Raw genomic sequence first — 26,623 nt, 5'->3', positions numbered from 1 at the left:
TCAAAAGCCAAACAAAAAAACAATGGCAGGTTACCTCAATGTCACTTGTTAAAAAAGAATCCGAGTCAACCTAATTAAGCCACATTAAATAAATAAGAAAAAAAAACACATAATAAAGCCATATGTTGTGTGTTCCTCAGCCAATTTACTGATCTAATCCACAACTGCAGAGGGTCCGTGGGGTATTATGCCACTTACAATGGAAATTCTAAAAGAAGAGAAAAATATTCTTTGACCTCCAGGCATCTGCTAGTCAATGCCAGAAAAAAAACAAATTCAATACAGTACAGGTAATCCATCATGAGGAATTTAACACCCAGAGAAGTAATAGATTGGGAAACCATTAAATGCTAGTGGTTTTTTGAAAAATACTGAGACTTTTTATCAATAGGAAGTAAACACAGGCAGAGGAAAACAGAGAATTCAAGAAGAGCAATAAAAAACAGGGAAGATAACAACGCAGAGTAGAGAAGTACAAGCTGGAAGCACAGGCATCTCTGTGGTGAAGGATGCTGTAGCAATCAAGAGTCCAGAGGAGGGGACGTGACAAGGAGTGAGGGCGACACAGGGCTGCAAAAGGAGGTCTCAGCCGGAGACTCTGAGCCAGGAGTCTACGGACAGCAACCAACATTACCCAATGGGGATGTTCACCAAAACGACTGACGTATTATTTCATGAATAGAAGAGATTTAATACTTACTCGATTTATATGGTTGCTCCTTAAAATAACCTGTAGTAGGGTTTTCTCAAATTCTTCCAACTTCTTGGAACACTTTTTAAGAATATGATTAGATAAGTTACAATCACTGATCAGTCTGGCTAACGTATTAACAGCTTCTGCCCAAAAGCTTGAAAAAGGAAATTTGGGTTTACGGTAAAAAGTGATAAGGCCATCCAGCAACTGAAAAACAGAATCAGATACTGTGGAAAAGTCATTTTCAAAGTGGCTTAAGTCTGTTTTCAGACTCCCTGATTCTGTCCAGTTCTTCAGTTCAAGCAGATGTTGCAAGAACTGCATGTGGGAAGACAGAGGATTTTCCTGAGTGGTACAATGTCTTTTCACAATGGGCAGTGGTAGAAGGGGTGTGGGGGTGCAGCTCTCCACAAGATGCTGGGTTGTCTCTGAAGGCTCACTTCTCTGCTCATGTGATAAATCACACCCAGAATCTTCCAGCAGACTTAACGTATTTTCAGAACTTCCGGCTTCCTGAGCCTGCAACTGAGAAGATGGGTCGCCTAAAACAGAAAGGAACAGAAGTGTTATTTTTCTGTAGCTAACATTTCTTCATATAAAAACTAGACAGGGGACCCTGGGAGGCTCAGTCAGGTAAGCGTCTGACTCTTGATTTCAGCTCAGGTCGTGATCTCAGGGTCGTGAGATTGAGCCCTGCGTTGGGAGCCACACTGAACGCACAACCTTCTTGGGACTCTCCCTCTCCCTCTGCCCCGCCCACCCTGTTCATGCTCACTCTCTCGCCCTCAAAAAAACAAAACAAAACTAGACAGATTTTTCTAACTTAAAATACTAAACAAAGCATGCAAAAACATACTAAACATTCAAAAACCAGTAGTGTAAAAAACCCAAGAGAAAAAACTGTGAAAGGAATTGCTTAGGCTGACTGAAGAAAGACCTCTGGTAGAAAGCAAAGGTGGTTCCCCCATGTATTTTCAGGTCACTATCTCTCGTTCAACTCTGTGCCATGCTTGAAAGATACAGAGAAAAAACCCACAAGACCCGAAGAAGGTAACCGTCTGGTGGAGACTGCAACGGGTCACTACAAGGCAGTAAGATGTATGCAGATAGAGATCTGCTCAGGGCACTGTGGAAACAGGAGGACCGCTGAACAGCACACTCTGGTTGGATTACTGCATCCTGGAGGAGCCGATGGTAGCACTCATTTATAAAGCATTAAGTGGGAGTTCCGAGTTAAAAGTCAGGGAAATTCAGGAAGAGATTCCATACACCAAAGGGATAAGAGCTAAAGTACAGACTTAAAAAGGAAAAGAAAAGCATTGTGTATATAAGGAGCCACAAGCAGTTTGATGTTCCTTTACAGAAAATATAAAGCAAGATACTAAAAGAAATATGTAGAAGCCAGATCATAAAAGATCTTAGGAAATATATTAAAGGCCTTAAAATTTATAGGTAGAATGAGTGTAATTCAAACTTGAAAAATGTAAGACCCCTTTGGTAAAATTATATACACATCCACACTAATACCTGATATACAAAAAATAACTATTATAAACAACTTACATATGTATGTGTACTTATAGGTATTCAAGCACACCTATATCTGTACAGAGAGATAAACAGATGGATAGGTAGAGCTGGGTCTCACGGATCCTTGACAGTATGTCTATGACCACCAGAATCTTCTGATGTGGGCTGAGAGGTACTGCAGTTAAAGCTAAACTAGTAATTTTAGGCCATTCTTTGACAGAAATGCCATCATAAACACAAATAAGGTTATCATCTGTAAAATGATTATCAGTAAAAGTTACCAAAAAAAAAAAAACTGAGAAATTCTCATTGAATGTTCTAAAGCCCATACATATATTTACGAAACCAAGTTTGGGAAATCTTGCTGTCAGCAACGAAGGGAGGAGTGAGACACTAAATAGTGTAATCCAGGGAAGGGAGACGGGTTTTTTTTTTGCATTTCACAGATCACTCACTCTACTGGCCGTATGAAGGGCAGATTTGAGGGAGGACACAATGAGGCACTGAAGGATGTCCTAATATCAGATGGTGAAAGAAATGAACCAAGCAGTTGCTGTGGAAAAGAAAGAAAGGGACTGACCAGGGAAATCCATACAAAACATCAAAATATAACCTAGAAGCCAGCGGATCGACTGGAAATGGGCAATGAAGTCGAGGTAGGAAAAAATGCCTTTGTTTTTGACTCAGGGGACTAGGTAGATGACAGTGCTACTAACTGAAATGGTAAAAATACAGACAGAAAAACTGGCTTAGGAGAAATGATAAAAGTTCAGGTTTGGTCTTGTAAACTGTGAAGCAACTGGAGGAACTCTAGGCAAAGAGAGTCACCTGCAAATTGGCCACATGAGCCTAAGGGTGGCGAAAAGGTCTAGACTGAAAATACATTTGAGGAGTCATCAGTGTGTAGGTGGTATGTGAAATCACGAAAATGGTTATGATCACTTGGAGAGAGTATGAGCAGTGACTAGAACAGAAGATCAAAGAGAGACCCTGACGAGTATCAATATTGGAGGGCTGAGTAGAGGCGGGGAAATGATTACGGAGACAGAGAAGGAACAATTAAAGTGGTACAAAAGGAATAAAAATGACTGTGTTATGAAAGTCAAGGAAAAAGTTTCAAGGAGAATTACACACAGTAGAGAAATCTGTAAAATCAAAAGCTGAGAAAAATACGTTGGCATTATTCATTAGGAAATCACCAGTGACCGTATCCACAGAAGCTTTGCTCAGTCAGGGTGGTGGACAGAGGCCAGAGTGCAATGGGAGTGACTGCGCAGAAAGTCAGAGAGGACTGGCTGAGGCTTCTGAGGACTTGGATCAGGAGAGTATAAAATGGGAGAGTAATTGCATGCAAATGTGGCACGTCAAATTGGGAGAAATTTGAGCAATTACAGACTAAGGAGAAAAAAATAATTTATTTTTCTGATGAGCAAGAATAAACATTTGAAATGACTTCTCACTTCACAAAAGTAAAGGGTGGGGGATTACGGTAATTATTTAGGTAGATTATATTTTTCTTTCACGGAATTCAAAATGGTTCTTCACTAAGAAAGTGAACAGAAGTTTAAATATTTCATGAACCTCCTCAACTTCCCATCAAGGTAAGCTGAACTTCATGGGTGATGATTTCAGGGAAGACATAAAATGAATTCTATCAACAACTAAACTGGGAAGCAAAAAGCTGTTTTCTTGTTTCTGCTTTTCACCCCTCACTGGTGTACCTTCTGGCAAGTCATAACCACTCCATCTCATCTCTTTCATGTGCTTATTGGTACATATTTGCAGGGAGTAGTTCTACCCATGCATGTGCTCTGGGCACAGGAGTACACAAACTGACCCTCATTCTTCCTGGATGCTTCATTTCTGCACCCGCAGAAAGGACTGATGAGGGCATATGTTGGAGACGCCAATGTGGGAAACCACACAGAGAGGAATGTTCTCTCAGTGTCCTAAAGGAGTGCATAAATTCCACCAGCAAAGACTACAGTGAGATTTTATGCAATATGGCTTACAGTATTAACGTGACTTTGTCAAAATGAATAGAACAATCTTATATTCACATTTCACTTTACAAAACAGTTTCATCAAATAATTCAATTGTTGTTCCCAACAACCCTTGAACATATGTTATTATTATTCCTAATTTACCGATAAGGAAATGCAGGCTCCACTTGATTAAGAGTCTAAGAAAAGCCACAGAGGGAGAAGCGAAACCAATTACTCAGTTCCAAGTCCAATCATCTTCTAACCACAGCAAAAAGGCCTGTGTGTTCCCATGCCAGCTTCTGTACATACCCCTCTGCTTCTTTAAATGAGTCTTATAGAACTCATTCTACTCAGATTCTACTCATTTGCTTGGATGGCTTTTCTCAAAATAAATCTCGAAGCTTGACTAACAAAGCATCATACCCAGAGGAGAGGAGAGAAAATGAAGCCATGCTACTGCAACTTTCTGTAATTCCTGTTTTTCCAGGAGGGACTAAGGTGAAGCAGAAGTCAAATGATGCTTCTCTCTTAATTTGTTATTGGGCTGAAGGGACTGAGGACAAGTCATTGGCTATGATCTAACCAACACATTTGTCATCAGATGTAAAGAGATAGTAAAGGACATACACACATCCTGATCAAGTAGAGTCCAGCACATTTTAAGTGCTCAGAAATACTGTCTATTGTTATTAAATGATAACAGATACACCAAGAATCTAAATTATCCTGAAGTATGACATCACATATAAAAGTGCATAAAATAAGATACCAGTTAAAACTACAGATCCTGTCCAAAATATTCTATAGTCCTTCTCACACCCTGGATTTCACAGACTTTCAATTCCCTCTTACTGGGCCCTTGTCTCTTCCATCTTCTTTCAGTTGTTAAATTCCATCTTCATCCCACTTACCATTTAAGAGTGGCTCTCAAGCATGCTCAACAAAATAGAGCTGTGCCCGCCTGCTACACATCCTACCCTAGAAATGCCCACCCCTGAATCAAATGTATTTTCTGCTGTGCCCCAGATTTTCACATCCACATCAAATCTTAATGCCTTTTGTCATCCATTTCTACAGTCCCTACATTATTTATAAAATTAGACCCAGAGAACCAACTGTCTAAAAGGCATCTTTTTCCAGGGCGCCTGGGTGGCTCAGTCAGTTAAGCGGCTGCCTTCGGCTCAGGTCATGATCCCAGGGTCCTGGAATCGAGCCCCGCATCGGGCTCCTGGCTCCATGGGAAGCCTGCTTCTCCCTCTGCCCCTCCCCCTGCTTGTGTTCCTGCTCTCGCTGTGTCTCTCTGTCAAATAAATAAATAAAATCTTTAAAAAAAAAATAAAAGGCATCTTTTTCTGTACACCTTGAAAATCCCAAGGCTTTCTGTTTATAAAGCTGTACAAATCATGCACTGCACATAAATATACAATTCTTGTTTGTACTGCTTACCGCCAATTTCAGCCCATAGCAAGACTATTCTCCAGTCACCAGGCCCGAGTGAGGGATCACCCTTGGCAACTTCCTTTCACCTCTCATATACAGTGAAATGCCATGCTATGCTGATTCCATCTTCTGTACCTGTATTAGTCAGGACTCTCCAGAGAAATGGAACCATTAGGATATATATACAAGAGAGAGGGAGAAGAGAGTTTTATCATAAGGCACTGGCTCATGTAATTATGGAGGCTGAGAAATCTCAAGATCTGCAGTCAGCCAGCTGGAGACCTAGGAGAGCAGTGGTATTATATATAGTTCCAGTGCAACTACAAAGGCCTACAACGGAGAGCTGACAGTCTAAGTTCCAGTCTGAAAGCCAGTAGGCTCGAGCCCCAAGAAGAGCCAATGTTTCAGGTCGAGTTCAAAGGCAGGAAAAGACCAGTGCCCCAGCTCAAAGACAGTAAGGAAGAAGGAATTCACTCTTACTCAGCCTTTTTGTTCTCTTGAGTTCAACTGACTGGACGAAGTCCATCCACACTAGGGTAGGTGGTCTGCTTTACTCAGTCTACTCAAATGTTACTCTTGTCCCAAACACCGTTACAGACACATCTACAATAACGTCTGACCAAATACCTGGGCACCAGGTGACGCAATCAAGTTGACACATAAAATCAACCATTACACATGCGAACCTGTCCTTTCCTAGTTCCCCTACCCCTGCTCTAGTTCACACCATCATCATCTCTTGCGCTGATTACTGCAATATCCTTGCCTAACCAATCTACCTGCCTTTGGTTCTGTCCTCTTCTAGGTCATATTCTGAACTGACTGGACAGTCACCCTGCTGAAATACTAGTTTGAGCACAGGGTTATCATCCTTAAAACCTTCCAACGGCTTCCTTTACCAGAGTCCTTCAAGATCCTCAGCTTGGCCCACAGAGCCTTCCACTGTGTGGCCCCTGCTTACTTCTCCAGCCTTGCCTCCATGCTCACTCTTGCTTATGTAGTAATATTAAACCCCTACAGTTTACCAAAACACACCATGCTAATTCAGACAACTAGGCATTTGCACAAGTTGTCACCACTACGTGGGGGTGTTCTTATGCTATAACCCAGAGATGGACTGATTCCTCAAACCCTGATTCAAATCCTCCGTGAAACCTTCCCTGCTCTGCCCAGAGCAGAGGAAATCATTCCCTATCTGGGCTCCCCTTACACATGCTTCTATTACTGCATTCATTAACCTGTTCTGAGTGTATGAGTGACTCCCTCTTGAAAGGGAGAGATTCTTGAGGACAGACACAGAGTTTACTAATCTGGGAATTTCTGTTGCCTGATGCCTGCCCTACTATATAGTTGGTGGTGTGAATACTTGTTGAATATACATATTAACAAAAGGTTAAATCAAACTCCATTTCTTCAAATGCACTGAAATGTCATCATGGGCATATATAACTTGTCACTACCAACTCTGATTTCTTAGAAATAATAGTCACTCACATGTACTGATGAGTTGAACAATTTTTATTAAAAGTAGTGTTTTCGCCACCTGGTGGTCAAACAGAAATTGCTATTTTCAAGTACCACGCAATTCTGAAATGACAGCACTTCACTTTAAAACAACTGTTTGTCTTCTGCCTCTGGAAGGATATGTTTTGGCATATTGCAAGGCATATTTGAGAAATGCTGACAAAGAAAAGCTTACAGTTTAGTTTAATCCCATGCTAATGGAATGATTCATCTTAACAGAATTGTCTTCACTGCATTAGGTTCACAAGACAAAACAGTACATTTGTGTGTCAGCTTGGTCCAGGACTACTTGATAGTGCTATCTTTCCCATGCTCAGTGCTCAGACCCTGAGCTTCCTGCTTGTCCCCAACTCTCTCATCTCTGAGTCTGCCAGTTTAAACCTTCCTCATTGTCTTTGGCTGTCTCTTCCTGTTCCAACTTCCTGGATGTCCCCACCTTTCCTAGAGCCTCAAAGAACTCTGTTAGGCAGGTGATTCTCGAAGTTCTATGTCCCATCCTGCCTCCTCTACCAAGCTCAAGTCCCTAGCTCTCAGCATTTTAAACCACACAAGTCCAAAAGAAACTGCATCCTTCACTGATACTTGGTCCAATTCCCTGATAACACTGCTATCACTCTCTGTTCCAACATTTGAAACCTAAGGGTCAACTCTGACTTCTTCCTTGATCCCCATATACACTCCATTGACAAATAATGTTCATCTTGCCTCACTTTCTGTTCCTTAGATTCACTAAGTTTGTTCCCATTTAGGGCCATTCCCTCTGCCTGGGATGCTCCCTCCACCCTGAACCTCTCAATTTTCTCAAGGCTGGTTTCTTGTTATCATTCAAGTGTCTGTTAAAATGTCACTTCTTCAGAGAGACCTTATGTGACCAACCAGTCTAAAGAAGCCACCAGACTGGTCTCTGTCACGTCTCCCTATTTTCATTCTCTAAATCTCACTTGTCACTGCCTGATCATCTTCTGCCAGTATAATCTGTCCCACCCACAAAATATATACTCCACGATAGTCTCGGACTGCTGGTTTACTGCCATATCCCAGAGTCCGGGATATTGAGTGAGAGAGCTCAAGAGAAATTTAATCAATAAAAACCTTTCTTATATCATCTCTTTTTTCCTATGCCAAAATAATTACACATAAGATAGGGGCAATGACTGGGCTGTTCCTGTCTCTAGCTCCTCCCTCTTCCAAACAACCCTAAACATGATGCTCAATTACTGTACCCAAATCACCTGTGCCTCAGATTACCTAAAGGAACCACTTTCGGAAAGCATACTGCTTGGCACATGCATAACACACACCCAATAAATGCTAGTTTTCCTTCTATTTTCCTGCTGGAAAATCTCCAAAGGCTCCTTGCTGCCTACAGAATAAAGCATGTTTTCCACTGGCTGTCACACCTCTTTTTAATAGGCTCCAACCTAGTTTTTCATCTTATTTTCCAGAACACCTCCTCATGCTCTGTATGCCACAAATTAGATCATTTGCCAGCAGATTCCTGTGTCTGTGCTTTACACTGTTCCCTCTTGCCTGAAATACCCTAGTATCCATAGCTTTCTAAATCCTACCCATCCTTTAAAGTCAGCAGCATCCTCCAAAAAGAATTTTAAAAGTCCTGTTCTCTAAAACAAAATCATCGCACTCTCCTCTAAACATCACTATCTTCCTCTGGACCATAGTCTCATTGGGTGTAATTAGTGATGTGATCTTGCTCCCAAGAGACTGTGTGATCCTATGGGCAGGGCACAGACCCATCTCTCTTCACATTCTCCACATTGTTTGTACCGAACAGCTGCTGAATAAAAAGGGGCTAAATAAATAAACAGAATCTAATGGAAAAGTTTTTAGAACAAAATTAAAGGTTGATAAGAAAAGGCAGTTGCTTTTGGATTCCGTCATCTGGGGGCAAAGATATGCAGTATAGGTGAAAAGCACAGTCCTGATTTCATTTCCTAACAAACAGAAAATACCATGTTGAGAGACAGTGAACACATATATTACAGCCCTACAGAATAACATCAAACCCATGAGAATACAACCCCCTACCAAGCGAATCAATGAATCCACCACTTCATCAGGGTGTGGATGTTACAAATGCCATGCAGAACTGGTAAAAACAATACAATCACGGACGTCAGCAATACACCACATTCATCGGCCTCCCAATGCTGTGAATGCCCAGTGACACAGCTCTCTACAACCTAGCCCCAATTAGCTTTCCTGCTGAGATCATACACATCTCCAATCTCTCCCTGCCCAAGTCTCTTTCCAAAAGAATTTGCCTGAATTTGTTTTCTACTGAGCCTCTGATGCCACTGCTTTGACTTCAGCTCTTGATCAGAGTTCCAACAGCTCACATTTGTACTGTTGAGATATTACCTTCAAGCCAGCTTGGTCCCCCAAGTCCACCCCGCTAGACAACTGAGGTTGGCATTCATTCCCGCTGATGTGCCCCCTTCACTCTATCAAAAATCAGAAGCACTGAGATCTTTTACCCAGTGCGGTTTTTCCCAACCTATATCACCAGAAGGGGAACATATTAAAATGAAGTATTCCTAGGTACAATTAATCAGTGTTTCCAGGAGAGGGCTCCAGGAACTTGTATTTTTAAATAAACATCTCGGGAGTCTCAAAAGCACTACTTTGCACTACTCCCAAACTTAGACACTCAGCCTGCTTCATGTGTTTCTTGCTGGGCTACAGGTCTCCTACTTATGAGATCGTACAATGGTGGTTTTCAACCTTACCCGCACACTTAGGTGACCGGAAGATTTCAAAATTCCAATGCCAGACCACACTCTATGCTAACTACCATGCCAGAATCTCAGGGGTAGAACGCAGATATCAGTATTTTTTAAAGATCCCTAGGTGATTCTATGAGAACCACGATCTTATATTAATTTATATTTGTTCTGCTTTCTTTGGATAGCAGAGAAGTGGAGTGTGACCCATTCATGCCATTTCCATTCCCATCTTCAAATCTCCCAGAAATACCTATTTCCTCTTTATCTGTTCATGTTTAATTCACTTTGAATCTTTCAGGATTCAGCTGGAATTCTACTCCCTTTTCAGGGTCATCTTTGCCACTTTATTTTCTATTTTGCAAAAGTAGAGCCTTATATATTCTAGCTGTCTCTTCCCACCTTATCTAAGCCAGCATCATGTCCCTGATGGACCACAGCCATGGACTCCTACCCAGCAGTCTGCTTCTCCTCCCACTTACATTCTCCACACAGCAACCACAGCAAAAAGTTCAAAGCTCCTGCTTCATGTTCACCAAAGGATTCCACTGTGCTTCCAGTCCTACCCACTGGAACAAGCACTGCCTCGTCCGTACTGCTGGCCTTTCTCTGGTCTCATCTCACTCCCTCTGCTGTGTGTCTGCTCACTGAGCATGCAAGCTAGTTCCTGCCTCCGGGGCCACTCAGATGACCCTGCTCAGACACCTCCTTCTTGGTGAGGTCTGTCTGACCACCAAGTCTGTTAGCAACCCTGCCCCATCCACAGGCATTCCATCGCTTCAACCTGGTTTATTTTTTGCACAGCTTTTAACCCTCTCAGAATTTTTCCTGCTTATCAGTTTGCTTGTTATTGTCTGTCTCCTCCATGGGAATATCGATTCGGTTTCTTTCTTTTTTTTTTTTTTTGGTCACCACAACCTCCAGAAATCAGTTTTTGTTGAAGAAATGAATTAACTAATGAATGAATGACTATGAATAAATATAACCCCAAATGAAACTATATACATCATATGTAGTGTCCTTCTCAGGGGATCTCACCTCTCTAACCAAATAATAAACTCACAAGATACAGCAAGTAAACTTCTTCTTTTCCAACCTTGGAAGTCAAGCACAGTACTGGCCAAATATCATACATTTAAGTACTTACTTGTTGATTATTTGGGCTATTTTAGAAGATCCTCACTATTGTATTGAAAAAGATAAGTTGTTTTTTTAAACTGACTTTCAGCTACCTGTAATTTTCCAACCCATAAACATCCACACCAAATTATGTTTACTATATCACACCTGAACAAGCATAACAAGAAGTCTCTCATTTTAATTTACCTTCCAATTTTTTCACACTTCAATTCCATTCTCTAAATTATACCCATCTTATAAAGTAACACACAACTTGTAAACCTATTGCAGGCGTGGCCTCTATGTGGCCATCGAACTGCCTGATAAGGATTCAAGCACATTTTTGTCTAATTGATGTGCATTTGTTCAGATCAAGCAGAGAGAGATCTCAACGAGGTAACTGCTACAGGGATGGTCTAAGCCTCAGCTGCGTCTCTGGAAATAAGACCTTCCTCTGACTAGAACATTTTTTAAAGCCTGCCTTGTATAGGCTCATGGGTATGGGTTCTGGTTTCAAGATTTTATTATTATTATTATTATTTACATCTGACATATCGAAACCAGCCCATGAAATCTAGGCTTTGTTAAAAAGCTGTCAAACAGTGGGGCACCTACGTGGCTCAGTCGGTTGAGCATCTGACTCTTGGTTTTAGCTCAGGTCATGATCTGATGGGTCTTGAGATTGAGCCCCATGCTCAATCTCCGTGCTCAGTAGGGAGTCTGCTTGAGGATTCTCTCCCTCTGCCCCTCCCCCCACTCGCACATGCAGAGGCATGCATGCTTGTACTCTCAAATAAATAAATCTTTTTTTTAAAGCTATCAAATAGTTACTATGCACGACTAGACCCAATGTTTTACTCTAAAACCTTACTGACAACCACAGATACTAAGGAAATTGCTTTCTGAAATGGAGGAAAAGAAAACACAAAATTTAGGCAATCACAGTTATTTTGCTAGTATCATTTAAAATAGTATTTTATTTATACCCATGGGGGCAATACCAACTTTCAATACCCCCTTATTTATTTCAGAATCATTAACAGTTCAATCGGCTCCCAGGTAAATGCTAAACATGTATCTTCAAATAACTCAGGCTTCCCCAAGTCTTAGGACACACAAAACATTTATGTAATCCCCATTTATTATTTTAAAAGATTTTATCTATTTGAGAGAGAGAGAATGAGAGAGAATGAGAGAGAATGAGAGAGAGAGAGCGAGCGAGCACGAGAGGGGGGAGGGTCAGAGGGAGAAGCAGACTCCTCGCTGAGCAGGGAGCCCAATGTGGGACTCGATCCCAGGACTCCAGGATCATGACCTGAGCCGAAGGCAGTCGCTTAACCAACTGAGCCACCAGGCGCCCTATGTAATCCATTTTTAATCTCCAGTTTTGGTGACTAAAGATCATGTTTCTCCCAAGTGCTGAATATTATAATACAAGCCATGATACACACATTCAAAGGATGTCTTTCAAAGCCTTGAGGTCTCTCTCTCCAGGGTGCTAGCAATCCCCATCAAGTCTGTTAACCCATGTGAGGGGATCCTGCTCCAGGGCCCTCACTGACCTTGCAGGGGTCAGAAATCACCACTACTTTTCATACAGAGATGTCACTCCAAGAGGAATCTGATAATGGATCTTGCAGGTACCAAAAAGAAATTATAAAATGTTGGTTCATGAAATACATATTCCCTTTCCCTCCCAAATTGCAAAATACTTTTTGACCTCATAATCAGCCATTTCTGCTAAATGAATTTTATAAAAACATAACAAGAAAAGCATTATGAAGGCTCAGAGGTGAAAAGATTATTTCATTGTAGAATCACATAAATGACCCTTTTCTTTAAAAACTCAAAAGACCTGCAACTATTGATAATACCCTAAGACTGACAGTCCAGAAATAGAGAAAGATTATAATTGGCCAATTTTGAGTCTAGGAATTAGGTGCCTTTCATTTCACCATGGAATACAACATTTGATGGATGACAATAGTTCGTCATATGCCTTACGTATATGAACTAATTACAGGCTTGTTATGAAGACAAAGAATCATTCACATGCGACATTCTGGAGACATACGCATTTCCACAACTAACCTCCCTCTTTTTAAGTATAGTCTATCTGCCAGTAAAGCCGCAAATGACAACTTTGTAAGAACATATGGATGTGGCCAAAAGTCGTATACTTAATTCCGTAGAGTGTGTCCTCTAGCATAAGGAGACAAAGTAAAAATATTCTTAATTCTGAAAAAGAGGCATAGCCAGAGACAGTTCAGTAGTCAATTATTATACCGTCAATTACGATTAAAATATAGTCTTGTGAGTAGTAAAAAGGAGAGCTCAAAGTCAATTTTTTGCAGACACCTTATTGCTAACCAAGCAGAACCCATTTCCACTGATTTTTACTATTGTGATAATCCTGAAAATAAAGTCCATTCTCAGGGGTTTTCTCTGGTGTTCGTAACTTGTGAGGCCAAGTTATAAAGCAGTACAGCATAGCTTTAGTATTATGGTTCATTCACCCATCACTCATTGTAAAAATCAGTGGCCTAGGAAATTAAATAAACTTGACCACAAGAACAACATAATCTCAACATTAAAAATGAAATTAAGACATATTTTTCAGGGAGAAAATAAAACAAACTTAATATATTCTGCCTTGTTAGAAGAGATGATTTCACAGAACATATACTATATTCAGCGCTACAATGTAAAGGCATTGAAATAAGGGCTGGGAGAACCGAAATGGTAAATAAGAATATATGGATATGGCCTAAAGTCATATACCTAGTTGGCAGACCTCCTACCATCAAAGAACTAAGAAAAAGGCAAGCCAACAACTAATTCTACTACAAAGCAAAAGGCATTAGTGTCAAGCAAAGGTACCAAGGTACAGGTGATTTGGGAGAGAAACACAAAGTAGTTCAAACTGGGGAAAAGCCAGAAAGGTTTCATATAGTACAAGTATCATGGGATCACAGTGCTTTCATTAGGGAGGACTTTCATACCAGGAAGGTGCATGAACAAGGGCACAGAAGCGGGGGCCTGAGGAACGGCTCGGGGAAAGTGCGACTAGAGCAGAGGGAAAGCAGAGGTGTAGGAGAGTAAGGGACAGGGCTGACAAGAGACTCTGGGTTCACCATGGGAAAGAATTTGAATGTAACCTGTACCTAGACAACGGAAAACTATCTACTGCGTATAACATGATTTATTAACTGTATCTTAAGAAAAACTGCAGAGGCAAAAAAAAAAAAAAAACAAGGGTGACAGATAAACTGACCCATAGAAACCTTTTGAAACAGTCAAGGAGTGATGATGTTTTCCTCAAGAGAGAGAAATCGTAGGGTCCATTGTGGAAGAACAGTGAAAATTACATGATGGAGAAATCAAAACAGGACAGAAATCAAATCAGAACTTTTTGTAACAATACAGAGACAGAGAATGAAAATCAAGTTCTCTTAACATCTCTCTCAAAATAATCAAACAGGATAACAGCTGAATTCCTACAGACTTTTCTAAGCAGGTTACTCCCAGAAGAAATCAGACTGCCAGGCCTGAGGATCTTCCACTTCTGCTACTGGACTGGAACTGAGAACAATTTTACTACTGGGAAGAAAAAACTCACACATGCCCTTAAACCTCTGTTCTTTTCTTTCCCACAGGTATAGTCTGTTAAACCAGACAGATCCAGGTGTTTGCAAGACAGAATTAAACAATAAAATCCTCATGTCCAAAAAAAAAAAAATTAGGTTCTTCTGCTGCTAAGCAATCAATGACAATTCCCATCAGACTATCAAGGCCAAGGAGGAAGGAAACTGGTATTTAATTTTTACTCATGTGTTAGGGAACTCAGCGCCAAGCATTCCCCATTAACCTCGATTGCTTGTCATTATCATTCTCACCATCATCTTCATTTCACATCTGCCTAAAAGAACTTATCTAATGTTGGTAGAGCTGAGATTCAACCCAGATTCATCTAACTCCAATCCTCTCACTCTTCCCAATGAGCAATCTACCTCTAGAATTTGTCTTCAGCAACCCTTCCCATCATCAATAACACCTCCTCTCCCTTTGTTGGATCTTTCTTTCCTCATTTACGAATGGGCATTCTTAAATTAATCATTGAGCATCTCTTGTATGCTTGACCTTGATGAGGATCATTCATTAGTGCATTAAATTGTTTTATATTAAACAGGGTGCTCTAGGCATTGCCCTTTCCTTATTTAAAGGTGTGTCAGAATGGATGTTACAATCACATCATTTCTATTTACTTCCAAGATGCCTTCTGGTAAACCAGTCATTCCATGATATTCATGCCATAAAAACTGAGTGTCTGCTACTTTCCAATAAATGCAAAAAATTTTAAGTAGTTGGAGGAAAAAAGTATTTACTACAGAACTATCTATATTTTCTTAATCATTTAAGTAATTTTAATAGCTGAGGATTCTCAGTAAAGTTGTTAACAGTATTAAAATCAGAATCATAAATTATGACCATGTTGCCACAAGGTTTATAGTGTAACAACTAAGGGGTGTGTGTGTGTGTGTGGGTATAACTAAGTGCCCTATTAATTAAATACTTACTTATAAATCATGCAGTAGAAAACATCTCTGCATCAACGGACACAGGCTTTCTCAGAAATGCCTCAAAGTATTGCCAATAAGATTTCACAGCCAACTTATATGGGAAGTCACCTATTACACGTGAGTTGACAGAAGGAATAATACTTGCCCCTTTCTCTAGAGGCTTTTTGACTCATCATGGGCTGCTCAGTATTACTTCTAACTCAAGGACCTGAAGACTACAGAAATTATGGCAATCATATAAGGAGATCCATTTTAAAAGCCTATAACTGTTCAATAAGCTACCTACTATAGTAAATAAATAATACTGAAGGAAGGGCAGAAATATAACTACCCCTAATTTTTAAAAACATATGCCTTATGATATTGCTTTTACAGGATAAAGGAAGCTATCTACTACTATTTACCCTTACAGAAGCAAAAAGGTAGATTGGAATAAACGCCCATTTTCATTTTATAGTTGCCCGCTATTCACACAAAAGAGCTTAGGATCCCCCACCAAGGGCCCAACTCCAAACCCATCCATGCCCCAAGCACATGCAAACGTGTACAAAGGCAACTGAATGGTCCTTCCCTCAACTGCCCACAGACCTGCCATCCCCTCTCCCCAGTGTCCTCCATGCTCTCAAATCTCACATTAAAGGACATTAGTCAGATGTTTCCCCCATAAGAGCCAAAACCAGTGTCTTCTACTCTTTCTAATAAAGAACTGCAGCATACTACAGAGAAAACCCTAGTAAAATAAGGGAATTAAAACTAGGTGGGATTAACAATGAAAACTAGTAATAAGAGCATTTGAGTTAAATACAGAATATAAATGTTTGCCTTAAACCAGTGGTTCTCAATCCTGGCCATACTGTAGAATAACCTAGCGACTGTCAAAGAATACTGATGCTTCAGTCCAAACCCCAGAGATTCTGATGTAACTAGCCTGGGGGGCAACCCAGGCATCAGGATTTTTAAGAGTCCCCCAGGTGATGCTAGTGCATGGGCAGGGTTCAGGGCCGCAGCCTGGAACTCTAGCCTTATGTCTACCAACACTAAGGAGACAAAACCTTTCAGAAAGACATTTATAAGCCTCATCAGAAGTGATAATTCAAATATTAAGCCCAGAAACATCTTTGAAAAACTACTGTGTGAAAGATCTTGCTGAATCAAGCACCAAGGGAGGGCACAAAAGCAACGGAGTCTTTGTTCTTCGTGTGACTTATTAATTAAAAGAATAATGAGGAATTTTTATAGCTAGGCTTGTGCAAGCATTAAGAACCAGCTTTCTCTGGACACAATCCTTCCCTTGTTTATTTACTTCAAAGCATAAAACTTGGCAGACATGGCCTGAATGTATTAAAGACACATAGACAATATTTCTCTCTGACTCCGAGAGAAGCGGGAGAGACAGAAAACAAGAAAAATTATCACATGCTTCCTACAGAATAATGGATGATGTGAAACAACGGATTCACTGAAGGCTGAGAACAGCACACACACCCTACAGCTGAGCACTCTCTGATGCATTTCCTCACATTCACTCAAAGACAAGCTTACAAGCAATTTCAATTTTAAAATTCACATAAATGATGTTTCCAAAACAGGAGACTCGAGTGGAAAGACCACCATTTCCCTGCAGCATAAGCAAAGAGTAAAGCTGCCCCTCCTTGTAAGGAGCGTTATTACACAAATCACCCAAGAACCAAGGGCGTCCCATGTGCACGTGCACGGCACCTCCCCTACACATACTCCCCAGCACTGCACCTTGCTGCTGGTTTTCTGCTTTCACTGAGACATTTGCTTCGTCTTCACATTCAATTTAGGAGTTCATTCAAATTCATTTTGTACTGAAGTTAGAGCTATTTAGTCCTCCATTGGGCCCAGAATATAATGCAAGCATGTGTGTTCCACGAGCATGATACAAAACTTTATTTATGAATAAATGTGTTTTTATGCCTGCAACATGCTAGAATTCATTTACAGCAATATATTTCTTTTTAGCTATGTTACGTTATATACTTTTTAAGGATTGGCAAAATGGTACAGTTTAATCAGATTTAAGGTTTTCTACTGATTTACAGGATACAATATCTTGCATTTCTGATCCCCAACTTTTCTCCTACAAGATGTCTTTAAAATTACTTGAAATACATATTCAAAAGGATGCTTCTCCTGCAAAAAGGGGAGGGGCTGTCTTATACACCACACACCTTATATACTGGGAAATATATATTCAGACTCCTCAATGACAGAACATATCAGCACTTATGAGGAAGGGATGTGGGAAGTAAGGATGGAGGGAGGGAGAGAGGGAAAGGGTGATAGGGAGGGAAGAGAGAGGTTCTCCTAGAACAAAAATCAACAGTACAGACTCCTTGGATTCCTACTATATTTATATACACACTTCATTGAACAGTATGAAACACAGTTGTTAGGGTGATGTTAATGTTACTATTGTTGGTTCATTTTCTCTAATTTCTACTATCTTCCTCAGCTCTATCAGGTTCTAAATAAACACTCTATTCTATGGTGACCAGGGTTAAATATTATCGATTGGGATTATGAAATCTTTCAGAGGCTGGCCTACAAATCCTTCTTGATTTGTCACTCAGATGGTTTGGACAGGGGATGAATAGGTCTCTACCGACCCATTTTTCCGGAGAAGTCTTACTATGTTCCCTGAATATATATTTCACTTTCATTTGTTTAAACCAGTGGTTCTCAAACTTCTGTTTTCATCAGAATCACCTGGAGGGTTTGTTAAACCACAGGCTGCTGGGCTTTACCCTCAGTTTCTGATTATGTAACAGGTGGGCTCTGAGAATCTGCATTTTTAACAAGGTCTCACCTGATGCTGATGCAACTGGTCTGGGGACCACACTTTGAGAACCACCGGTTTAAGAAAGCTCCCTACTGGAAAGGCACTGTTCTAGGGTTTTACAAGAACTCCACTCCATTTACTACCCATTTTAACCTTTGGCACGTTACTTAACTCTGCTTTCCCCATTTCTTTTTCTACAACCAGGGCAGGGGGCGGGGAGGACTCCGACAAGACTTGCAGCAGCAGGCAAAGAAATGCAATAATGAAAATCCAAAAGCAGTTTGAAACAACAACAAAACAACAAGACAGATTTCAGGGACACTGGAGGAGGAGAAGGGAACAAAAATGAACTTCAAAGGACAGCTGCAAGGAACGAACGCAGCACAAACACGAATAAAGGGGCACATATTCCTACCTTCAAGAGCCTCAGAAGAAGAAATGTCGGCCCCTGCTTGAGGTCCAGGGCCAGGCCCACCACTCATGCTCTGTATTTCTTCTGGGTTTCAGGCCCCAAAGCCCTGTGATTTCTTTATTATCCTCTTCTGTTCAAATCTTTCACCTTCCTCTCTCTGCTAATTCCTTCCTACCCAAGTATCAGTGTGCGGCCATCTTTTCTATCTTCACAACAGCAACAAACAACTTTCTCTCCCCTTTGCCCCCTCTCCAACTACCAACCGATCTCTTCTCCTTCCCTTCACAAACTCCACCCCCAAATTAATCCACAGTCCTTTGCTACTCAAACTATGCTCCTCAGACCAGCACTATCAACATCACCGGGGAGCGTACCAGCACTGCAGGATCTCAAGCCTACTCCCATTTACCCTATTTACCTGTTTTCCTTCTTGCTTTGATAATGGAATTGATATTACTCCATTAATTTTCCCTGTCTAAACTACAGTCTACAGCTACCTAACTGGATTTTACTCACTCCACATTGAATTTATTCTAAAAAAAATTTCCCAAGATGTCTAGGACCCAAATATTAAATTCAGACTCCTCAATGGTACCTTTAGATTTCTAAAAGAATCTAAAAAATCAAATACAGACACACAGCAGGGCATTTAAAAATGCAGACAAAACCTGCAAAAAAAATAAATATAATCCTAAGTATAAGGACCAGACTGAAGTTTACTACAGGTTAAACTAGTCAAAGAAAATCACACTGAGAAAAGATCCTGGAATTCAAAGAAAGGTACTTTGAATAGTTTTAGCTTTTGTTCCATAGGTGAGAATCCAAAAATTGTCACTCTTCATTTCTTCATTTATTCTATTCTGATCAAACTACTGTATGAATAGATGGCTCACTCAAAGGGAGGAGCCCTGATACTCAGCCTGCCTTAGTGAGTTTCTCCTTCCCTGGGGTGTTTTGGTCTTGCCCTCCTGATCCTGCTCCCGGCACTGGAGAAGTTTGGTAGATCCCCAGAAATGACAGATCAGCCCGGCCACCTTGTTCCAGGTATTAACATTCACATAAAACATGTTGAAACTTATCCATTCAACAAATATCCCCAAGCACCCCACCACCCCATGCCAGGCACTGTGCTAACCCCAGAAATAGAGCAGTAATGAGAAAAAGCACAGTCCTTCAAGCATGGAGTTTAGGTCCTACAAGGAAGACAGGCTGATTAAACAATTATAAATTGGCTCACAAATGCTGTGAAAAGTACAGAATAGTATGCTTCCCCCAGCAGGAGAATCTAATCTAGTCTAAGGAGGCAGTCAGCAAAGGCAGAAAGGGTATTAAAACTATATCAAAAAAAAAAAAAAAAAAAGAATAGTGCCCAACCGGACAAAAGGGATTGAGAGACTATAACCTGCAGAGAGAAACAACAGGTGTAAAAAGCCTTGAGCTGAAAGAGAACAAGGTGGATTCGAGTAAGTGAAAGACGTTTCATGTGTTGCAGTGCAGAATGTGGAGGACACAGTGACAGGATGGGCTAGAGAAGGAGGCAAGCGCCAAACTGTGTAGAAGCCTGTAGCTTATTTTAAGGGCTGTGGATTTATCCTACAATGAGAGGACTTGAGTCTGGGCTGCAGCCTAGATTCGAAAGTGGCAAGGCTGCAACCGTAAACATGGAGTCTAATTGAGATAAATCAGGCAGGGCCAAGGAAGTGGCACTGCAAGGGAGAGAAATGGAAAGAATCCAGAGATACACAGAAAGTAGAGGCACCCTAATTAGAGGATTACCTGGACATTCACAATACCTTCCAGGAACCCAGCTCAGGCAAAAAAGACAGTTGCATCACACAGCGGGACGCAGAGCCCCGCACCAGGAGGAGGTGTGGCAGGGCTGATGACGTCCATCTGGAACACGGAACACAGCACACCTCGGGACCCCCGGCTGCCCTCACCTGAGCCCAGCCTCTCGCCTCTTCCAGGCCCAGGACCAAGCTGGTGGGTGTTCGGCCCTTCCCACCATTCCTACCAGAGCCAGCTCTTCTTACAACTGACATGTTTTCATTTCTAAACGGCTGCCTTGTCACTAGCAAAGCCATTTAAGATTCGGAGCTTTTATTTAGCCTTAACTTTAATTTCTTTGTATGTTGATGGTCTCTAACATCAAAATATTAATTCAATTTTTACATAATGAGTAAAGCATGTCTAATGTGTAATTATCAATGTGCTTTAAATTATTTTGGAGCCTTTCATTAGATTCCATATTAAATTAGCGGCACATTTCCTGATGTTTACATACATTATGCATGTATGTTTTAAATCAACTGCAATTTTAAGGAAATTTGTATTATAAAAGCTTATATCAAAACTAAGAAGGGAAATGCTTATGCATTCATTTTCTGTGCTCTTTCAGCACCTGTGCGACAGTGAAGGCCACCACCCCCCCCACACCTATAAATGCTGAGCTCCAAAGCTAGTGACTGTAGGTCAGTTATTTGAGATGTGTCCTCAGTATGTGGTTTGGGACAGGCTGGGATGGGACAGAGGCTGAGTGGGCCTGGGCTGGAAAAGTAGCAGTCGGGAGACAAAGACAGGCTCCAAGCTGGGTCTGGCGAGGTACACACAGGCAACCAGGCTAACCGGACCCTTTCTGACCTCCCGTCAACACTGATCTAGCTAAAAGTCTTTTCCGGAATCCAAACTCACACAACAGGAGAAGTAGGGTCTGGGGCAGGCATGGGAACACTGAGGATTTGATCCTCAGAGTATAAAACAGGAAAGGAGACAACAGGCAAGGAGATGCATAAACTGAAACACTGTCAGCTAGAGGGGAGGGAAGCTCCTAAAGCCATCTGGTTGGTCAGCTGTTTCCCAGGGCCTAAAACACAGAAGGGCTAAGTCCAGCTCTGAAAGTCATTATGCTGCTGCTGTGCACACCACCGCCACCCACCCCCAAGCACTCTACACAGTCGCTCTGAATTCAAGGAACATTTACTAAATAAGCATGGAAATCGGTGAACTGTTCTGGTTTAATTTGCTCTTTCTTTTCCCTCTAGCCAGTTGCTCCTCCAGTAGCCTAGCTATCATTTACGAAGACACCAAATACATAAATTGTAGGGGGAAAAGCATACACTTGACACTTCATCTATCTACTTCCCTCCAGGGAATGCCAAATTACTGTATAATTATACCTGTCCAGATTCCCCTTGCCTGCTCCACTTTCTCACACACACATACTCAAATTTTAATCCAAAGTCTGCTCACTGAAGTTCTGTACCATTATTCCCACTAACAAAGCCCTATTCCTGTCACCGTGTCCCGTTCAACCCCTAGTCAACATTTAAGAACAGCCACTGGCACCTTCCTGGCCAGTCTCTAGGCTCTGGGTCTTCCTCACCTACCAACTCAGACACAGATGAAATTCTTGCCAACATTATGAGGCCATCCTTAATGGGAAGCTGTTCTAGATTAAAGAACATAGTTTTTCTCACTGATTTTGTCCCATATAGATCAAGAAGACTCTTGGCAGAAGAAAAAGTAGGGCCATTCTAAATTATTCATGACCCCCGCCCCTTCCCCACTCTATAAATTAGGATGCGCTCAGATACATGGAAGAGAACACATGACAACAATGCCTTAAACTCTCGCTTATCTTTTTAAACATTCCTAATAAAGTCATCCTAGCGTTGCTTTGACTGCTCAGCAATGTCAAGAAGGACCCAGGTCCTTTTGCTCCGACTATTTCACTATCCTTAGCATGCTGGCCATTAATTTTTCAATATTGCCTCGCAGTTGCAAATTGGCTACCACAGATCCAGGCATCATCGTATCTTCAACTGGCAGTGCTGCATGCAGAAAACAAGTGGTTGAGGTAAAAAAAAAAAAAAGAAAGAAAGAAAAATTTAATTGCTCTCTTTCATGAGCCTCAATCTCTTTATACAGAGAGGCAAATCTTTATCAAAGGCTCAGAAGATTGCTTTTTACCTTTCATTGGCCCCTGCCCAACCTTAGAACAACATTGGCAAAACAAATCTAAGCCTTTCATGGATTAACCCACTGGGAATAAGCACATCTCTGCCAAAACAAAATTAGAGTGCTTTAGAAAGGGAAGTAGGAAGCTAGATACTGAGTAGACAACTAACCATGCCTACCAGCCATCACCCAAACTGACTTTGAGAAATGTGTCACTGGATTATCTGGGCTTCTTTGATCCTTCCTCCCTTCCTTCCTCCCACTACTAAGGAGCATTTAAGTAAAATTACAATGTGGCATAATTCTAAGAGCGAGTTCCATTTATCCCTTCTGTGTACAGTCTAGTCCTTTAATAAATGTAATAAGGAAGTAGATATCTCTCTCTCTGAAGCTGTAGAAAAATAAATCTGAATAAAGAAACAGCTGAGTTACTGAAATGCTGTATAAACTACGTCATGCTTTTTTATTTGTTTACTTTGCCATTTCAGCTCTGCTTTATTGAATTCTGGGTTGCTCGGTTGCTTCAATGGATAGTTGATGCTGTAAATTAAGTTCCCAAGCCTCTCTGTCAAGAAGCAGTCCATTCAGCATTTATTGAGGGCCAGCTGTCTCTAGCCACTTGAGAAGAGTTGCATATGGAAAGCAACCCTGAAAATTCCAGGAGAAAATCTTGAATCATATAAACATATCTATAATATAGTTTTGATTCTCAGGTATAGAGTTTTCTTAGAGCAAGTCAGTCTTTCAAATTATACATATTTAAATAATGCTGTGTTCCTTTATTTCCCTATCAATCTAATATCCCCCCTTTGTTAGGTTTTGTTCCGTCCCCTTTAATAGTGACTCTATTTATCGGAATCTATCTGTTTATTCCTCATTTTTCAAGTTTAAGCTAACAGATGGAGAGACAAGTTTCTTACCAACATCTGTGCAGAAACGCTTTACCTATAGCTCCTGCTGCGAGTAAAACTGACTTTAATTGTAGGGTATTTGAAAATTTCTCTCACAGGTGCTGCAAGTGCAAGTTTTCAGTGTGAGAACAAGTTCTCACCTAGGCTCTCACTGTCAGGTACATCCGTGTTCCAAACAAATCACCCACACCACTAGAGCAGTGGTATAAACAGACCCTTGACAGTAAACCACAGTTTTGATATCACAGATGTTTATAAGAGTCTGTTTAAGATTACTGGAAATTTTTATGTGTGTGGCATTATATTAATCATATAACTGCACCTAAAATAATTAAGAATATTGATTGCATTTGCATTCATTGAGTACAAAGAGCCCATTACCTAGAAAGACTCTAGAGAGACTAAACTGTGGCTATAAATTGTATAACACCATTTTCACTCACATAATAATGAGACTTTAGTAACATCTGGGTATTAGATTAACGAGTTTTCCTGATAATACCCAAAACTAAAGTGAGTACCCTATTACCCATAGCAGGCATGTGTGCATCACACCTGCACACCCCTAAAGTGACAGTCATAGTCCTTCCATGGCTCCTTTCCCTCTGCCCACCCCTGGGATGTTGGGATCCCCAGTGCCCGGCACCCCCCCAACCCCCGCAACCCTCAGCTCTGTTCTCCCTGTGAGTCTCATCTATGGCTAGAACTTCAATCATGATTTAAATGTCAGTGGATCCTAAGTCTGTGTCTCTCTTTCCAGCCTGCTCATCCCCTTTGACTTTAAGGACCATCCTTCCACCTTCCTTCTATGTAATCCCTGTATATTCAGGGATCGGGGATTAGCCTACACTCAGACAAACCTGGACTCAATTTTTTATCATATAAATTTATTTCAGTGTTCACTAACCATATTCAAAGCATTGCAATAAATTCAATAAACTGGGATTGGAAACCTTATTATCCCAAATCCCTCTATGTCCCTTAATCACACTCTGAAATCATTCACAAATATCTGAAGTGTCTACTCTAAAAGCATGCATATATGTCTGACCTTTTAGTTCTCACTATCATAGATTGATTTCAATTCATCATTCTTCATATGGGTTTTGGTAAATATGTTTAAAACCGGTCTCCTTGCTTCCAATCACTGCTATGGCCAGAAACATCCTCTCTGCCCCACTTCCATGTGATAAATATTTATTGAACACCTGCTGTATGTCAGGGTTTGGGGTGTGCATTGAGTAGAGAGTGCTGAGCAAATCAAAACCCACTACTCAGTGAACTTAAACTCTAGCTCAGGAGATAAGCTAGCAATTACATAAACAAACAATCCACAGGGGATGTTTGGGTAAAGAAAAACTAGTGGGGAGTGCTATGTATATAGAGCGGTCAGAGAGGAGGTATCATTTAAAATAAGACCTCTAGAAAGGGAAGAAACCAGTCACAAAGAGATTCAAAAAGAAGCACATAACAAAGGTCCAATGCTGGAAGGAAGCCCATAGTGACTGGGGCCTTGTATACAATGGGGTGGTTGTATGAGACAAGGTGGGAGAGGTAAACAGAGGTGAAATCACTCACAGCATCACAGCCCCTGATTACAAGGCTGAATCAAATGTGAAGCAAAATTGGGAGCTGGGGAAGGGTTTTAGGCAAAGGATTTTACATTCTTTAAAAATCACCAGAATTGTTTACCAATCCCAATATGAGGGTCAATCCTCTGCATCAAAAAAATTATATGGCTCCTGATGAATGGAGTGACCACATTTCCAGCATGCTCAGGAGTTGGTTTCCACCTGTCGTCCTAGTATAATCATTAACAGTTCCCTACTTTCACTCTCACAGGGGCCCTAGGGAGACAATAAATTGTATGGTCAACTTAGTGATAGGAAATAAACTAAAACAGTCCTTGGGCTGTCATTCAAGGCCCTTCTGAACCTGGTCCCAATTCACTTCTCTTCCTTTCTTCCTCATGGTGTTCTGGTCACTTCTGAAATGTAATGCTGACAGTATCCTAAATGGCACATGTATTCTTTACTGCTCTGCCTTTGGTCACGTTCCTGCTTCTTGCTGCACGCTCCGTGACCATGCCTAGTAGACAGAACCTTGAGGGCCAGACCTGAGAAGTCTTCAAAACCAGGCAGAATGAATGGCTTCTTCCTCTGTGCTCTGTCGGTATCTTTATTAAAGCATTTATCACACTGGGTTAATTATTTATAGGTCTATCTTCCCTGCTAGAATGGTAGGTACTTAATGGCAAGGACAGCACCTCCTCTTACGTGTTTTTTGGGTCCCCACCACCCACTGCATACCTGGTACATAGCTGGTACATGATATATGATTGCTAGATGAATTATTTAATATAAATGCAACATAACATACATAGTAAAATAATAAGGTTAACTAAAGAGATTTTAAATTTTATCCAGTAAGTTAAAACATTATTGCCTTCACATCTAGATATTTTCATTCTCCAACTTCATCCCAATAGCGAATGTAGCCTCATTCATCAGGAAGTAACAATAAACGTTTAATGAATGACTACAAGTAAAAAAAAAAAAAATCTTTATAGGGCAAGAAGTCTAGTTTTAGGGAACTAAACAATTTCTAAATAATTGTGAAGATGAAATAAACCAGAATTGGTATAACCACTGTGGAAAATGGTATGGAGGTTCCTCAAAAAGTTAAAAATAGAAATATCATATGATTTAATAATTCCACTATTATATATTTACCCAGAGAAAACTAAAACCCTAACAAGAAAAGGTTTATGCACCCCTATGTTATTGCAGCATTATTTACAATAGTCAAGACATGGAAGCAACCTAAGTGTCCATCAATAGACAAATGGATAAGGAAAATGTTATACATACACGCAGACACACACACACACACACACACACACACACACACACACACACACACA

The 26,623-nt window shown here is 40.8% G+C and overlaps 1 protein-coding gene across 6 annotated transcripts in view; it reads right to left on the bottom strand.

Moving 5' to 3' along the window:
* Nucleotides 1–26,623, bottom strand: part of MEI4 (meiotic double-stranded break formation protein 4) — a 236,027-nt gene that overhangs the window by 170,903 nt on the left and 38,501 nt on the right. For all 6 annotated transcript variants that reach the window (XR_012378475.1, XM_073893532.1, XM_073893531.1 and 3 more), the window contains exon 3: nucleotides 701–1,236. Coding sequence is in view for 5 of the 6 variants with exons in the window: in XM_073893532.1 (XP_073749633.1) it covers nucleotides 701–1,236 (536 nt within the window). In the remaining variant the exon portion in view is untranslated. The remainder of the gene's footprint in view (nucleotides 1–700; nucleotides 1,237–26,623) is intronic.

Source organism: Callorhinus ursinus, unplaced genomic scaffold (assembly GCF_003265705.2).
Source record: "Callorhinus ursinus isolate GAN/ISIS: 27379988/994484 unplaced genomic scaffold, GSC_fseal_2.0 scaffold6, whole genome shotgun sequence".
Lineage (NCBI taxonomy): Eukaryota > Metazoa > Chordata > Mammalia > Carnivora > Otariidae > Callorhinus > Callorhinus ursinus.
This window is presented reverse-complemented; position numbering and strand designations above follow the sequence as displayed.